General features: G+C 42.2%; 1 protein-coding gene across 2 annotated transcripts in view; it reads left to right on the forward strand.

Moving 5' to 3' along the window:
- kcnh8 (potassium voltage-gated channel, subfamily H (eag-related), member 8) overlaps window positions 1–18,922 on the forward strand; it is a 121,363-nt gene that overhangs the window by 27,281 nt on the left and 75,160 nt on the right. For both annotated transcript variants that reach the window (XM_037535540.1, XM_037535541.1), the window contains exons 4-6: window positions 4,190–4,320; window positions 5,115–5,349; window positions 7,587–7,744. In XM_037535540.1, the coding sequence (XP_037391437.1) occupies window positions 4,190–4,320; window positions 5,115–5,349; window positions 7,587–7,744 (524 nt within the window). The remainder of the gene's footprint in view (window positions 1–4,189; window positions 4,321–5,114; window positions 5,350–7,586; window positions 7,745–18,922) is intronic.

Below are 18,922 nucleotides of genomic sequence, written 5' to 3' on the forward strand. Positions count from 1 at the left end.
GATCAGAACACCAAGGCCCACGCCTTCGGACACTGCCCGATCCACAAAGCACCGAACCCCTACTACTGCCCTTCCCATTGGTGGTGGGTCGATGGGAGGGGGGACTCATGTAACCCCTTCGGGCTGGGCCCAGCCGGGGACCATGAGTAAATGCCCGGCCACCAGACGCTCACTGGCGAGCCCCTCCCCCAGGCCTGGCTCTAGGGTGGGGCCTCAGTAACCCTGTTCCGGGCAGGGTACTCAAGTCCTGTTTTTTAATTATTTTCATAGGGGGAATTTTGGATCACACTTTGTGTGACCTGTCACCTAGGACCAGTTTGCCATGGGAGACCCTACCAGGAGCTTTTACTCCAGACAACATAGCTCCTAGGATCATTCAAGCACGCAAACCGCTCCACCACGATAAGGTGGTGATCCATGGAGAGGTGAAGATTTATTTATACAACAATTCAACAATAACATTTTTCAACAGAAAATAGCAAAGCACTTTGGGATTTTGTGATTTATAGTACACAATATCACTAAAAGATTCAGAGAATATGGAGAAATCTCTGTATGCAAGGAACAAGGTGATCTTTGGGCCCTCAGTCAGCACTGCATTATAACAGACACCATTCTGTAGTGGAAATCACTGCATGGGCTCAGAAACACTTCTGAAAAACACTGTGAACACAGTTTGTTTCTGCATCCACAAATACAAATTAAAATTCTATCATGCAGAGAATGAAGCAAATATAAACAGGATCCAGAAATGCTGCTGCCTTCTCTGGGCCCAAGCTCATTTAAGATAGACTGAGGCAAAGTGGAAAAATGTTCTGTGGTTCAAAGAATCCAAATTTGAAATTCTTCTTGGAAATCATGGACATCCCATCCTCCAGGCTAAAGAGATGACGTACCATCTGGCTTGTTAGTGCACAGGTTAAAAGCCAGCATCTGTGATGGTATAGGGGAGCATTAGTGCACATGGCATGGATAACATGCACATCTATGAAGACATCATTAATGCTGAATGATATATACAGATTTTGGAGCAACATATGCTGCCATCCAGATGACATTGGGGGAAAGTCTTGCTTGTGTTTGATTTTCACAATATTAGGGTTATGTTTAGGTTTGTGTGGAAATTAAGTTTAGGATCTGGTTTAGGTTTTGGGTGGAAGTTCATGAACATGTCTTAGGGCTGAAATTCCCTTGCCTCTTTTAAATAAAGGAGTTAAAAGTAATACATAACATTGTTTATAAACTTATCATTCACTACCCTCTCCATGTGGTACATATATAAAAAATACACCTGTTCAGCCTATATTAGTTTAGCCTTGTCTGTTAACACTGAACTTATAAGCACTGAGTGCTTTTTGAATGAAGCACAATGCAAGACAGCCAATCAGAACAGAACTCATTTAAATATATAAGATAAGATAAGATAATCCTTTATTAGTCCCACAGCGGGGAAATTCACATTATTACAGCAGCAGCAGAGTAACAGGAGTAAGGCACTCAGTAGTAGAAACGGGAAACAGTATAAACCTTATCAACATTATAAATAATAAAAATTAAAGCTAAATCTCTAGACTATTTACAACAAAATAAGGATAATAATAAAATAAAATAAAATATTTTTAAATATTTTAAGACTCAAAGAGTCTTAAAATGGCCTGTTTAATTCTAACAAAAATGGCCTGTTTAATTCTAAAGGATAAAAAGGTCAGAAAATGATTATGTAAAATTTTGTATGATCATTTTTGACACAAAGTGTTAAATGTGCAAAAAATGTAGGATATGGGCCTTTAAAAGTATCATGACATACATACTACTCACTACTGTATTCTTATTATTCATATAGGCATACAGAGATTTGCAGTATAACTCATTTCTGTAATATGCTGTAGAAATGTCAGTGTTAAGTCATTTGTAGGTGAGAGATGGTGAATGATTTCAGGGGCTGTTAGAAAACACCTTTTTCCCATTTGGCTAGTAACCTAGATTGCTGTTGGCCTGAAGCTCTGTTGTAGAGGACGCAGCACAGGGAATCCCCAAATCACCCTCATTCTCTTTCACAGCCTTTCTCTCACCTGCTTTGGTCATTTATCTCTCTTGTTATTCCCTTTTCACCTTCACCCCCCATTTTGTCTTTCTGTTGTTATTTTCTCTCTCTCTCTCTCTCTCTCTCTCTCTCTCTCTCTCTCTCTCTCTCTCTCTTTCTCTCTGGCCTGCTGTGTGATAGTAAATTGGGGTTGGATTCATTAGGGTCTATTATAAGCATAGTGCTGCTGGACTCCCTGCTGACTGCACTCTTTTATGGATGACTTTCTGTCTCTGCTCTCCTCTGCTGGGTCCCACAGCTTGATATGATCTCTTCCTCTTGGTAATAGCTGTCAGCCCCAGCCCCCACCCCCTTTTAAGTTGTCTCACCATCTATCTCCCCATCCATCCATTCTCTTCTCTCTTTTGGTATATTGTGTGCCAGGGCCTCTGGCTAGAAAAGTTGGCAGCTACTCAGATGTTTTCTGCATTAACCCTTTTTCATGGTAATTTTAACCTCTACCCCAGATGTAGCTGACCAGCCAAGACATGCTTGGCGACTGTTATAACTGCTATTGCTGTTTTAGCCATGTGACATACTACCTTGGCCATTGTAATTGACAGCGGCCTCTCGTAAAGTCTCAAAATACACATAAGCCAGCTTATTTGTGATTACTTAACAACTTCAACATGGTTTGAGGCAAATGTGTGATGATTCATCCAGGTTACCTGATGTTAATTACTTGTAAGCCGCATTAGCCTCATAGGTCCCATGATAAAATGACTAGAAGCAAAGTCTGGACAGCAAGCATGTCTTGGCTTGGGGTAAAGTTGTCAATGTGACTTAATTGGCTAAATATTTTGCAAAGAAACAAACTTTTTGACAAACTTTTCCTTTAAAACCTTCAGCACCTGGCTTTACCTGCCTCAGAGTAAGCTTTAATATCATTTAGATTTAAGCAGGTCAGGTGTAGAAAGACTTTTTCCACAATGTTGCACCTGCTTTTGTGTAACAACAATTTGGAGGTTCAATATAGGGGTCAGCACAAGTGAAAAACAGGACATTGTGAATAAAACCACGACAAACAACTACTCCCTAACTCGTATTTGCTTTTTGTATGAAAATAACAGCAAGCATATATTTCCTTTTGCATCAGAAAACTGCAAAATATTACCTCCCTTTTTATTCAACGTGTAAAGCATTGATGCTAGCATAGAAAAGAAGAATGGCGGGGGATGTCAAATATTATTCACAGCAGCTTATGTAAAGTTCCTTTTTCAATGGAAATGTCGAGTCTGCTGCCGAGAGACGCCTGAGTGTTCATATTTATGTAAACCTTCTTTCAGAAAGAGCTTCTTATTTGGAAAAATTATGAGATTTAAGGTGACATTTGTTGTGTCTGTGCTTAAACGTGTAACAGTGTATTGTCTGTGTCTTGTCTGTGATTGTCTATGGTTTTGTTGACATGTATCTACACTCTACACAAATAAAAAGGGGCCAAACTGACTTTGATGGCATTTTCTATTGAGTCGTTTCAGTTGAGTCAACCAGCCACTAAAGGAACCAGGTGCTTTTCAAGGAACCAAAAGTGGTTCTTCTATGGCGTTGATCCAAAGAACCCTTTTGACACCTATATTTTGATATGTATGATTTGTGGGCACTTTTTTATTAAGAGCGGTTTTTAATAAGAGCAGTGGCACATCTAGAAAATGTTTCCAAGCTAGCAAAGGGGTGACAGGCAGTTTCAGCAGGGTGCCAGTGTAAATGTGTAAGGTGGGGGGCGGGGGCAGGGGGTGGTAGAGTGGCTGTATTGTCAAATTTTGTCTAAGATTGTCCAAAGTGGTTGGACTGTTGTTCTGCTGATCACTGATAGTGAAGCTCTGATCTGAAAGACATAAGCACCCACCCCACAGCAAGATGGCAGAATGACGTGGCAGAAATTTTGGGGTGGCATCATCTTTACACCCATGCATGAGTAGTACAATATAGCATTGGAAGTCTTGCTGTGTTGGTGGAATTCTTGCCTGAATGGGGAATCACACATCTGTGTAAGGGGCAATGATGTTATCCTCTATGCTATACAACCACAGCATATTGCATTTTCAGTGCTGTGATTATCGTAGATTGTGCTGGTTTTCAAGGTGACTTTCTATGCCCCTTTCCCAGAGCGTCGTCGTGGACAGGTTAAGGGTGGGTCCCCATTTGGCTCAGCTCGGCTGCGCTCCAGCACCGTCCTCTACCACATCTCAGGACACCTACACAACCGGCAGAAACAGAGCAAAATCAAACTTAACAAGGTGAGAATGTGTAAGGGAGTGAGGGAAAGAGAGAATGCATTATAGAATCAGTGAGTAAATGAGTGAAAAACTAAGTGCGATGAGGTAGGAAACTATAACACTGTTCAAAAGTTTGGAATCAATGTTTTCAAGGATGTAACATCAATTTCGTTGCACATGCATGTATAACATTACTCTAAAGCAATGCTCATCCTAATAGAACTTCCATAGGTTTCTTCATGCAGTAGAAATCTTCATACAACTTAGATTTCAAATAATCCATAGGATGCTGATATTTTAAATGTGTCCAGAATTAACAGAGCTAGATATCAAGAATGAATTTGTCAGAAAATGAACATCTATGATGCTTTGAAGCTTCTTATTTGAAAATTGTTAAATGGGTACCCCTGGTCAAATGATATGTTTTGTTGATTTTCTAAGTGAAAATAAAATACCACATCCTCTACAGAGACAATGTGTCTGCACATTTATTTTTTCCAGTATGTTAAACATAGCAACTAAATTGTAACTGTGCACTAAAATTTACTGAACATCCCATATTCAGTAAGCTTGTTAACTTATTTTCACTTTTCACACAAAATAAGTTTACAATTATCTAGATGTGTTTGTATTGAATAAACATCAAAATATCCTCAGATTTCAGGTTTCGTCTAGCTTGAATGTATCAAGTGATTCCAGTATTTTGAACAGTAGTATAATTCAGGGGACCATAAAATGATAATGTGCCTGCAAACATATGATCCCACAGCTTCTCCATCTTTATTTTCTCCCTTGTTTCCTTGTCATGGTAAAAGAATGTGTTTGGAGACACGCCGGCCTTGCCTGAATATAAAGTTGCAGATGCCAAGAAGTCAAAGTTCATCCTCCTTCACTTCAGTACGTTCAAGGCCGGCTGGGATTGGCTAATTCTACTTGCTACCTTCTACGTAGCTGTGACTGTGCCGTACAATGTGTGTTTTATTGGAGATGATGACCTGACGCGCAGCACCACGGTCAGCGACATTGCTGTGGAGATCCTCTTCATCATTGGTAATGAGTTCAGTCTAAAAACGTGGCCTCATCTATGCTTCTTTTATTGATCTCACACTGCTACGATTTTTATTCAACACCTCAGCGGTACTGTTGTAGTCAAGTTCAAGCTCAAGCCCAAGTCAAGACCAAGGCTTTTAGTAGTTTAGGCCGAGTCAAGACCAAGATCAGAAATGGACGAGAATCGAGAATCTCGAGTCAAGACCGAGACAAGATTGAGATTTTTCAGAACAAAAAATATAAAATCAAATTAATTTGTAATTAATTTTACATTCATTATCAATAATAACACAGCATATACAAATGGTAGGACATTCAGACAAAGCAAACAATTCATCAGAACACCGATTAGAGCTGACAGGTATACAGCCAAGTGATGTGCTAAACTGTATAAATAACCTTCATTACTAATAGTTATAAATTGAAAAACTGAAACATACGATTACTTATCATGTCACATGAGCACAGCAGGTAATAAATAAAATTGTCTTTTTTATTACACCTTTTAAGCAGCAGTTGAAGCTTTCAGTTTCATTTTCCAGCTCTGACTGCTTCTTTCTGTATCCTAGCAATGTGTCTCAGCTCAAGAGCAGCGCAAAACAAAAAGTTTAGTACACAGAGAAAGTGCTGTTTATCTGGTTTTGTTTATATTCAATACTAATTCGACTCCTATTTACCTCAGACCGAAGCATTGGACTTGGCTGGTTCAGTTGGACCGAGTTCAAATGTCAAGAAGTCAAAATCCAGATGATTTAATTTAGTTTAATTTAGACTTGAGTACTACAACACTACTCTGATAAAACTGATTTACCATGTGAGCACCTCAATTAGCCAGAGAACTGTTTTTCTGTATTTTTGTGCTAGATTTTTAACTGAGGATGACTGGGATAAGCCAACTGTTCATCCAACTACAGCTTATAGGCCTATAACATGCAGGCTCCTCTGTGTGCTGTCATTTGTTTTCCTGTTGTGATGCTCTATAGTCACGGATGAAACCCAGTAATAATGCTAACATAGTCTATAATGTTAATTACAGTCTGACAATGAAATAGCAAAAGCTGCATTACAGTCCAGCACGTCAGATTTGAGATCCATCTTTTGACGTTCTCTTAATTTTTTGGATTGTCAATTTTCACCAGATCCTTATTAGTATATCCGTATGCAAAGGTTTGTGCACTCTGTCAAACAGTGTGTTTTATTTATTTATTTTATTAAGTAAAAAAAAGTTAACACGTTCCACAGAGAACACACTTCTGCACATTTTAATGTACAATTACTTTTTTTTTTTTTTTTTATTTAACACACTGGGGAATTTAACAAATAAAACAATTAAAACATAAAACACAAAATGTGGTTATTTATATTTTGGTTATATAATAACTCAATTAAAAATTTTTATTGTGCACTAAAATCTGCAGTATTACAGCACATTTAAGGTTGTTTATTGTAGTGGGTGTTTTACTCAGAAAATCAACCAAATGTAATTTAAACGAGAATATTCAAACTTTTGCATATGACTGCACAACGTACAATCTTATTGTATACTGTTTGCATGGATGTGACTCTAAAGCACTAAATTTTGAACTAGATTCTGGACAGAGAATCTGTCCACTTTTCAACCTTTTATTAAAGACAGTCAAACACAGAACGAAACCAAAAACTCTCATTCACACACAAAAAGATTTTTTCTCAGCAATTCCATGTTTTGCAGTGTAGATTGTAGTTTTGATTCAGCTGCTGTGTTTTTAAAAACTGTCAAACAAACTGTTTACTTTTATTACAGTTAACATTTTTTTTTCACTGCTAGTTTTTGTTTTAGTAATAGTGTTAGTTAACTATTATGCGCCTGGTTCAGGATGGACATGCATGTTCTGTAACTCCTCCGGATGCTACTTTAAAGGCTGAGGGACCATCTCTAAATTCTCAGAATGGATTACTGGCAAGGTGCTCAGTTCCACAGGGTTAACTACACTGCATAGCTATAACATTAGTAGCTGTCATTTTGAAGTCAGAATTTTGTCCATTTTTAAAGCTCTATGACCCTCGGGCTGTAGTTAAAAGCACATTACTTTTCATCTCATTAATCCTTTTCACATAATTACTACACAGTTGCTGATTTGAGCTCCTCTCAGAGGGCTCTGGCTCTGCATGACAGACTGTAGATCATCCAGATTGTGCCAGGAAGAGAGTGCTGGGGCTGAACCTGCTGACTCTGTGCTATTTCTGAATCATGGCAGACATCGTGCTCAGCTTCCGCACCACATACGTGAGCAAGTCGGGCCAGGTGATCTTCAATGCGCGGCAAATCTGCATCCACTACCTGACCACCTGGTTCATCATAGACCTGGTGGCTGCGCTGCCCTTCGACCTCCTCTACACCTTCAAAGTCAGCGTGGTAAGTTAAGCAATTTATGACAACAGTGGTTCATGTTTACTGAACACTTTTGATGCCACATTTGTGTTTGGAAGATATTTTATTATATTTTGTTATCTGAATTGGACAAAAAGTTAGGGTTGTTTTACTAAAGGAAAAAACACTCTTTTTGTCATGATTTTGTCCTTGTTTGACATGACACGCATATGTCAAATAGTTGGAAGTGAAGATTTAAACCTTTTAATACAGAATGTAATTCCAATGCCTCACAGAATAACTCTTAACCTCTAATAGGTCTCTCTTTTTAGTTTTAATGTTCAATAATTACTAGGAATTGAGGATTCAACCCCCTTAAAATCCCAGGCTTATTACATACTAAGGCTTATTATTCAGTAGTTATATGAACTATAATGCAAACTGGTTGGTGTAATTAATTCTGAAATTAAAGAAGTACCTAATATAAGTGTGGAACAGTGGACAGGTTCTGGCCTTTTAAGAGTTTAAATTGTTGTTTCTCATGTATAGACACTTGCAGTTTACATTTTTTTGGTCAAAAATGTAAAAAATAACATACATTGTCTGCTGATGTAGTAATATATTTATCATCACAAACCAAAAACTAATACTAGCTTTCCTCAATCATGATGTTACTTAATTGCCTTGAGAAAGTTTAATAGCACAAGTCTTTACAAAGTGTGAAAGTACTGTTGTTTACATGTACTGGGTGGCATAGTCTACATTTTCTGTAGTTGCGGTAGTGTGAATATTGGCCGAGAAACACAATACTCCTCCTCACCACTCACATTGTTCTGCATTTAAACATTAATGGCCGAAGAAATTATTAATGCAATATGTGTGTCTAAAGCCAAGGGAAAATGTATTTATGAACTACTGGTTAGATGCCCCTCTCCATGGATCACCACCTTATCGTGGTGGAGAGGTTTGTGTGCTTGAAGGACCCTAGGAGCTATGTTGTCTGGAGCAAAAGCTCCTGGTAGGGTCTCCCATGGCAAACTGGTCCTAGGTGACAGGCCAGACAAAGTGTGATCCATAACCACCCCTATGAGGACAACAAAGCAGGACTCGTGTACCCTGCCCGGATCAGGGTTACCGGGGCCCCACCCTGGAGCCAGGCCTGGGGGAGGGGCTCGCCAGCGAGCGTCTGGTGGCCGGGCATTCACTCATGGTGCCCGGCCGGGCCCAGCCCGAAGGAGCTACATGAGTCCCCCCTCCCATCGACCCACCACCGATGGGAGGGGCAGTAGTAGGGGTGCGGTGCATTGTGGATCGGGCAGTGTCCGAAGGCGTGGGCCTTGGCGTTCTGATCCTCGGTTGCTGAAACTGGCTTTTGGAACTTGGAACGTTACCTCACTGGCGGGGAAGGAGCCTGAGTTGGTGCGCGAGGTCGAGAGATACCGGCTAGATATAGTCGGGCTCACCTCAACACACAGCTTGGGCTCTGGGTCCAATCTCCTAGAGAGGGGCTGGACTTTTTTCTTTTCTGGAGTTGCCCATGGTGAGAGGCGGCGGGCAGGTGTGGGCTTTCTCATAGCCCCTCGACTCGGCGCCTGTATGTTGGGGTTTTCCCCGGTGGACGAGAGGGTAGCTTCCCTACGCCTTCGGGTTGGGGAACGGGTCCTGACTGTTGTCTGCGCTTATGCACCGAACAGCAGTTCAGAATACCCAGCCTTCATAGAGTCCTTGGAAGGGGTGCTTGAAAGTGCTCCTCCTGGAGACTCGATTGTCCTACTGGGGGACTTCAACGCTCACGTGGGCAATGACAGTAAGACCTGGAGGGGTGTGATTGGGAGGAATGGCCTCTCTGATCTGAACCCGAGTGGTGTTCAGTTTTTGGACTTCTGTGCAAACCACAGTTTGTCCATAACGAACACCATGTTTGAACACAAGGATGTCCATAAGTGCACATGGCACCAGGACACCCTAGGCCGCAGTTCAATGATTGACTTTGTAGTCGTGTCAGCGGACTTGCGGCCATGTGTACTGGACACTCGGGTAAAGAGAGGAGCTGAGCTGTCAACTGATCACCACCTGGTGGTGAGTTGGATCAGGTGGTGGGGGAAGATGCCAGTCAGACCAGGCAAACCCAAACGTATAGTGAGGGTTTGCTGGGAACGTCTGGCAGAAGAACCTGTCAGATTGATCTTCAATTCACACCTCCGTCAGAACTTTGACCAGATATCGGGGGAGGTGGGGGACATTGACTCAGAATGGGCCATGTTCTGCTCCTCCATTGTTGAAGCGGCTGACTGTAGCTGTGGTCGCAAGGTAGTTGGTGCCTGTCGGGGCGGTAATCCTCGAACCCGGTGGTGGACACCCCAGGTGAGAGATGCCGTCAAGCTGAAGAAGGAGTCCTACCGGACATGGTTGGCCTGTAGGACACCAGAGGCAGCTGACAGGTATCGACAGGCCAAGCGATCTGCGGCTTCAGTCGTTGCCAAGGCAAAAACCCGGGTGTGGGAAGAGTTCGGTGAGGCCTTGGAAAGTGACTTTAAGTCGGCTCCGAAAAGATTCTGGCAAACCGTCAGGCGACTCAGAAGGGGAAAGCAGTGTGCCACTAGCACTGTATATAGTGGAGATGGTGTGCTGCTGACTTCGACTGAAGACGTCATTGGGCGGTGGAAGGAATACTTTGAGGACCTTCTCAATCCCACCGACACGTTCTCCAGTGAGGAGGCAGAGTCTGGGGACACAGGAATAGGCTTGTCCATTACTGAGGCCGAAGTCGCTAAGGTAGTTAAAAAGCTCCTTGGCGGCAGGGCTGCAGGGGTGGATGAGATCCGTCCCGAGTTCCTCAAGGCTCTGGATGTTGTGGGGCTGTCTTGGCTGACACGCCTTTTCAACATTGCGTGGACATCGGGGGTGGTGCCACTTGATTGGCAGACTGGGGTGGTGGTGCCTCTTTTTAAAAAGGGGGACCGGAGGGTGTGTTCCAACTACAGGGGAATCACACTCCTCAGCCTCCCTGGTAAGGTCTATGCAAGGGTACTGGAGAAGAGAGTCCGGCTTATAGTCGAACCTCGGATCCAGGAGGAGCAGTGCGGGTTCCGCCCTGGTCGTGGAACACTGGACCAACTCTTTACCCTCTCCAGGATTCTCGAGGGTTCATGGGAGTTTGCCCAACCAGTCCACATGTGCTTTGTGGATTTGGAGAAGGCATTCGACTGTGTTCCCCGGGGTATTCTGTGGGAGGTGCTTCGGGAGTACGGGGTACATGGCTCTTTGCTACGAGCCATTCAGGCCCTGTACAAACAAAGCAGGAGCTTGGTTCGCATGGCCGGCAGTAAGTCAGACTTTTTCCCAGTGAGAGTTGGACTCCGTCAGGGCTGCCCTTTGTCACCGATTCTATTCATAATTTTTATGGATAGAATTTCTAGGCGCAGTCAGGGGATGGAGGGTGTCCGGTTTGGTGACCTCAGGGTCACATCGCTGCTGTTCGCAGATGATGTGGTCCTATTGGGGACATCAGGCCGTGAACTTCAGCTTTCACTGGATCGGTTTGCAGCTGAGTGTGAAGCGGCCGGGATGAGGATCAGTACCTCCAAATCCGAGGCCATGGTTCTCACGCGGGAAAGGGTGGAGAGCCCTCTCTGGGTCGGGGATGAGCTCTTGCCTCAAGTGGAGGAGTTTAAGTATCTCGGGGTCTTGTTCACGAGTGATGGTACAAGGGAGCGGGAGATTGACAGGCGGATTGGTGCTGGGTCAGCAGTGATGCGGGCTCTTTACCGGTCTGTTGTGGTAAAGAAAGAGCTGAGCCATAAGGCAAGGCTCTCGATTTACTGGTCGATCTATGTTCCCACCCTCACCTATGGTCATGAGCTTTGGGTAATGACCGAAAGAACGAGATCGCGAATACAAGCGGCTGAAATGAGTTTCCTCCGCAGGGTGGCTGGACTCTCCCTTAGAGATAGGGTGAGAAGTTCGGTCATCCGAGAGGGACTCGGAGTAGAGCCGCTGCTTCTTCACGTCGAGAGGAGCCAGTTGAGGTGGTTCGGGCATCTTGTTAGGATGCCTCCTGGACGCCTCCCTTGGGAGGTGTCACAGGCAAGTCCACCGGGGAGGAGACCCCGGGGAAGACCCAGGACACGCTGGCGTGACTATATCGCCCAGCTGGCCTGGGAGCGCCTCGGAATCCCTCCCAGGGAGCTAGTGGAAGTGGCTGGGGATAGGGAGGTCTGGGCTTCATTGCTCAGGATGCTGCCCCCGCGACCCGAACCCCGGAGAAGCGGAAGATGATGGATGGATGGATGGATGGATGGTTAGATGCCTTTTGGAAAGTGTTACAGGGCTGTTGTGTACCTGTGGTTGCATATTTTCTGTATGATAGTTGATGGGATTTTTCTAAATTGTTAGTTTTTACTAGTAGCATTTTACTACATATTCATACTAATAGCAGGGGCACTGTTTAGAATTTTGGGTCCCCTGAAAACTACATGTGTGGGCCCCTTGCCCTATTTTCCCCAAGCAGAACCTGTTATGGCATGAAAAAATGCTGAACTATTCACAACCCTACTCTTTATTTGTAATGGCTTCATAATTACAACTGTTACTTTGAAGCATGCTCCACATATGAATATAAGCAACATGACTGTATATCAGGATGTTATATTCAAGAGACCTGAAATTTTGAAATGCTTCTCAAAAGCTTTAAATCTGCATTGTCTAAGTAAAACTCTATAGTGAAATCTGTTTGACTAGTAAAGGACAGATGTTTTATTAACAGCCCACCAAAGTATCCACAAGCATACCACTTTATCCACCTTAAATTTAGGAATAATGGAGATACCCTAGGTTTAATTCACACTTTGCCCAGGCTGAAAGACAGAAGATGAGGACACTGGGCCACTTTCTACTTCACCTTAACGTTTACATTTCACTGCCTGAAAGAACATGGGTATGTTACACAACTGGTTTATGAGGAAAAAACTTCTGCAAAACATCTGCATGTTTTGTTGATAAAGGTCCATGACATCATCTCCACTGGACAACTGCAGTTGCTAGAATATTCACTTTCTTTCATCTCTAGTATAGTTCTGCTTAAAAGTTTGTGAACCCTTTAGAATTTTTCTAGATTTCTGCAAAAAATTGACCTCAGTCCTAATAGGAGATAAAGAGAACCAGATTAAACAAATAAGACAAAAATATTAGAGTTGATACATTTATTTATTGAAGAAAATGATCCAATATTACATACAGTGGGGCAAAAACGTATTGCCCGAGGGATGTGTTTGGGATCATTGTCATGCTGGAAGACCCAGCCACGCTCCATCTTCAATGCTCTCACGGATGGAAGGAGGTTTTGGCTTAAAATCTCACAATACATGGCCCCGTTCATTCTTCACTTAACACGGATCAGTCGTCCTGTCCCCTTTGCAGAAAAACAGCCCCAAAGCATGATGTTGCCACCCTCATGCTTCACAGTAGGTTTGGTGTTCTTGGGATGCAACTCAGCATTCTTCTTCTTCCAAACACGACGAGTTGAGTTTTTACCAAAAAGTTTTATTTTGGTTTCATCTGACCACATGATATTCTCCCAGTCCTCTTCTGGATCGTCCATATGCTCTCTGGCAAACTTCAGACCGGCCTGGACGTGTACTGGCTTAAGCAGGGGGCACGCCTGGCTCTGCAGGATTTGAGTCCCTCTCGGCGTCGTGTGTTCCTGAGGGTAGCCTTTGTTACTTTGGTCCCAGCTTTCTGCAGGTCATTCATCAGGTCCCTCCGTGTAGTTCTGGGATTTTTGCCCACCGTTCTCATGATCATTTTGACCCCACGGGATGAGCTCTTGCGTGGGGGCCCCGGATCGAGGGAGATTATGAGTGGTCTTGTATGTCTTCCATTTTCTTACAATTGCTCCCACAGTTGATTTATTCACACCAACCAGTGTGAATAGTAATAATTCCTAATAATTCAGTTATTGCTTTTTGTGGTACTATTTCAGTGTTATTATAATAAATTATGTAGCTTTTGGCAAACTTCCTTTACATGGGATCATAAGAAAATGTTACACAAACGTTACTGAAATAACACTAAAAGAACTAAAGAAAAAAAAGAAAAGAAAAAACTAAAAACAACTTTTTTATGATATTTCTTGTTAACCCTGATAAAACTACAGGAGAATGTTGTGTTTTAAACTTTGCAAAATGTTTCAAGGAACTGATACTTTTTTTTGATCCCACAAACGGGGAAATTCCACCTCCGCATCTAACCCATCCATGAAGTGAAACACCACATACACACTAGTGAACACACACACTAGGGGGCAGTGAGCAGCCACAGCGCCCGGGGAGCAGTTGGGGGTTAGGTGTCTTGCTCAAAGACACCTCAGTCATGGACTGTCAGCCCGGGGGATCGAACCAGCAACCTTCCGATCACAGGGCCAGATCCCTAACCTCCAGCCCATGATTACATTGCTTTCCTTGAGTTAACTTAACTTGAGGACACTAAAGTTCACCCAACTCAAAATTTGGACACAGCTTTTTTTTTTTAGTTCACTTGAGGACACCCAACTCAAACTTCTTAGTTTAGTCAAAAAGTCTCAACCCTTTAATTGGCCAGGGCCCATCAGCAGACCCAAAGATTCATTACACACTTTTAGAACCTAAGAATGGCTCAAACAGGTTGCAGTGAAGTCCCTATACACTATTAAAATGAGAGGTCAGCTCAACTCAAAATTATATAATGATTACATGGCTTTTCTTGAATTGAATCAACTTGAGGACACAAGAGTTCAGACAACTCAAACTTCTTAGTTGATTCAAAAATTCTCTTAATGTTTAACTTCTGCATTTCTGGTAATAACTTGTTTGTTATACTCTTTTTTTTTTAACTTTTTAAGCATTTGGCTGTAAAAACATCAGTTTTTTACACAGGTAGGCCAAGGTAGTGTTAGGAGTCTTGCCCAAGGACTCTTATTGGTATAGTGTAGGGAGCTGCCCTGGTGGGCGATTGAACCCCAGTCTACAGCATAGAAGGCAGAGGTGTTAACCACTACACTATCCAACTATCCTCAACTTCCCCACTAGCCAGGACTCCATCACACAACCCTGATAGACATTTTACCTTCTGGGTACACACTTACGGGTGGCTATAGCATCGCTGGTGCCCAAACTCACAACCTCCTTATGCGGTGATGGCTTAGGCCACTGCACCACTGCTGAACTTGTGTCTAAAAATGTTTGATACCCTGGAGACAATATTTGTTGCTTTAGCTTTAATGTATGGTGTAGTCTCATGTGTCTGTCTAATAATTCATCCCAACATTAGGCAACTGTGAGTTTGAATCCCAGCAATACCATACCTATCCATATCCAGAAGGAAAATATGCCAGTTGGGTGTGTGTGATGGAAAGAGTGTCAGCTAGTGGAGAGACTGGATAAAAAAATACCAATTCTGTTTTTGTACTGTTTTTAGACACAGTAGCTGGGAGAATTTTTGACTCAACTAAGAAGTTTGAGTTGGTTGAACTCTGGTATCCTCAGGTTGAGTCAACTCAAGAAAACCATTTTAATCAGTTACTATAACATTTTAAGTTGAGTAGACTTCTCATTTTATGTAATGTGACTTCTTCATTTATGTAATAAGCTTAGACAATTTAAGGAGTTAATTGTTATAGCTCTGCTACTCAGTGTAACGTGGAGCGAGGTAGCGGACGCATGTGCGGAGGTAAGCGACTTTTATTGAGGGCAAATCCAGGGTCATATTCGAAACAGTCCAAGGTCATAGCACCAACACGGATAGATTGGGGGGCAGACATGACAAATAACAGATTCAAACAGCAAACACAGACCAATACACCCAACAACGACCAATACAACAAACATAGTCGGGCAAACACAAGTGGCAAACACAGGGCTTAAGTACACAGGGAAAATGAGGGACAGGTGCAAACAATCAGGGGCGGAGTTACAAAACCAAAACACACATGGACAGGACTGGGAGGGGCCAATCGTGACACTCAGTTAGATAAATAATATAGCACTTGTTTTTTTACGTAATTTCCCCGCTAGCTGGGACTCTTTCCATCAGACAGTCCCATCAAGCAATTTGTCCTCTTGGGTACTCACAGCTACAGCATTGTAGCTGCTACAGCATTGCTGAGGTTGAAACTCAGTCTCCTGTTGGGGTGATGTCTTAGGTGCTCAGGAGCACCTAATGCCAGCCAGATTTTGTGTCTGTAAATGCTTAGAAGCACTGAGGAAAATATTTGTTTAGCTTTGAAAAGTGGCATGGTCACATGTGATGCAACTGTCTAATCATTTATTCCAACATCAAGAGTTTGTGGGTTTGAAGCACAGCAAAGCTACAGCTGTCCACATCTGGAAGCCCACAAGGTGTGATGGTAATAGTCACAGCTGATGTGAAAATGCAAATTATATATTGTTTACCAAACTGAGATGCAGAACTGAAAAAGTAAGATAAACCTTTACAAGGAAATTTGAGTAGGATGAAATCTAGGGGTTTTATGTTGAGCTGACTGAAAAAAGCTGTGTATGCCATTAGCTTATAATTTGAAGTTGAGCAAACTTCTCATTTTTACAGTGAACTAAAATTCAACTAATTTTGTGAACTAAAATAGAACGTTGTCTGAACATTATGGGATGGTTCCCAAAAAAATAACCAAAAGAGAACCATATTCTCATGTCATGAAACCATTATGTGTTTGCTGGGAAACAATCAGACATAATACTTGTAAATTAAATTAGACTATGCTTTTGTTATCGCTAGCAATAACTGCTACTTCTAGAGGTTAAATCTCCCAGAATCCTCTAGATATGCCCTATTTAAGGAAGGGTCAGTGCACCTGAGCTTACCGGTCAGTGCACCTCAGCTGACTGCTAAGTCCTATTCCTCACAGCATGTCTGTAGAACGTTTAATATGTGTTTTCTGTGGATCACACAAAGATGGAGTTTGTACCAGGTGAAGAGACTGACTGACATGGATGGTTGTCAAGATCATAGAGCTTTTGTTTCTAATTGAGAGGAAAGCCAGACAGGATTTCTGTTCGGATGAAGCTGGAGCGATCGATCAGCGCTGCTTGCGTGCGCACACACACACACACACACACACACACACACACACACACACACACACACACACACACACACACACACACACACACACACGCAGAGTAATGAACCCTCTATGAGGTGAAAGGAAATCAAACAGGACTTCAGTTCCACTGTGGCTTATTAAGAGCGAACTGGAGAGGGAGAGCGAGCAGGACAGAGAGAGAGAGAAATGAAAAAGCCTCGTGATCCTGGTGCTTGTAATATGAACCTTGGCGATCTCTGGGCTGTTGCTTCAAATCTGTACCAATTACAGATTTCACCCTGCTCCCCTGATAACCCTCAGCGTCTGCTCTTCATCTGCACCGCACACACAGGCACACTCGAACACACTGTATCTAAACGTCTACGCTTAAGTCCTCTCTATCTCATCCTTAATTCCCCTTATTCCCCTTAGTGAAGGTATATACGTGTGTGTACATACATACATACATGTATATCTAAGCTGTTTGAAATGGCACGGTTCACTAACGGGCAAAGAGTGGTAGATTGAACAGTGAGTGCTGACATTGCTTAATGTCAGAACCAAATACCCATGCTAATACCCCAAATATGCTAACTCATTTGTGAAGACATTGCCCAAATGTGTCCGTTACTGAGTGAAGGGATATGGTTAGCCAGCTTTTCACTCAGATTTTTTGTTCCATCTTGCTGCTGTGCCAGATTCACAGTATTCAAGCAGCTGTTAAGTGCTGACTTTGTATCTGAACTCGCTCCTTAGGGATACCAGTTTGCACCTCTATTTGGTTGTAGAATACGACACACCATGGTTGTAGATTCCAAGTCTATTGAATTTGTAATGCTCAGTTTTATTTTGAGATGTAGCCATATAGTTTACTTTTTTGTACTTACATAACACTTGTTGAAGTCAGCATTTCTTTTTTTTCTTCATCTTGTGATGCAATAAAGACTGTACATATCGTATTGTGACGTTTTTACACATGCTGCATGGTGGCGTACACTGTATGTACATACACTGGTGATAAATGAAAGAAAAAACCTAAATAAATGAGCAATGTAATGAGTGCAGACACTTCCAGACAGGTGTAATGAATAATGCAATCAAGCAGTTAACATCCTATTTTGCACTGTGGCATGTATGAAAATGCTGAGCAAGCCCAGGTGACCTGGATTTTGGATCTAAGAACCTGTTTACATCTTGCAATAACATGTGCTTTGTGACTGGATTCCATGTAGCCGAGTTTGGCTGAATGAGGTCTGATTTCACTTTTTCTGCATAAAACGCACATCAACACATGCTCACATAATTGTAGATGATTGTTGAAAACGTATTCCATTTACATGTGTTGAATGTGGCCTAGATCCATGTCTGATCACCTATAAATGTGCATGGAGTGATCCAAACATAATCGGATAGATGGCAAGCACTTCAGTCATAAAGACAGCTGAACTATGTTTAGATTTATATCTATGAGATTAAAAATTGGAAAAAAAAATTGAAGATTTAAAATTGGATTGAAATTGAAATACGATTGGAAATGCAGTCGAAAGTGTATATTCAGTGACAGTAGTGCTTATACAGTAGTGTGAAGTGTAAGGAAACACTGAAGAGCAATTGTTCCTCAGGTGATATTACAGTGCATTAGCAGTGCATAAACCCCTTGTTATAAAGACAAATGTAAATTTGAGAGTGCTGTGGTGCAAAAACAAAAGCCACTGGCCTACAGAGATGTGGTATGGTCAGACACTGAAATTACTAACAGCTTGTAGCTATTAAGCAAACAAAGGACATTATAAAATATAAATATTTGGAGAAACAAGGTAGTATAAACATACACTACATTTAATTGCAGTATCACCCATGTAAGCAGGAAAGTAATACAGAAACAAAATGCAGGTCGTAAACAAGCCCAAGATGGCAAGTGGAGAAGATCTAAGTGACTTTGAAGGAAGATTCATTACAGGGACATGAACGGAAGGAGCTTCAGTCATAAAGACTGCTCAGCTGGATTTGTGTTTCAATAGGAACAGTGATTCAGTGGCGAACCATTGCTGTTGGAGATAGGCCTTCTGTTCGAGACATAAATGTCAACACTCTGCCAAAACACAAGGAAAAAGCTACCTCTGCTGTAGTGCTAATTTCTTTTAGTGTAC

Source organism: Pygocentrus nattereri, chromosome 27 (genome assembly GCF_015220715.1).
Source record: "Pygocentrus nattereri isolate fPygNat1 chromosome 27, fPygNat1.pri, whole genome shotgun sequence".
Classification (NCBI taxonomy): Eukaryota; Metazoa; Chordata; class Actinopteri; order Characiformes; family Serrasalmidae; genus Pygocentrus; species Pygocentrus nattereri.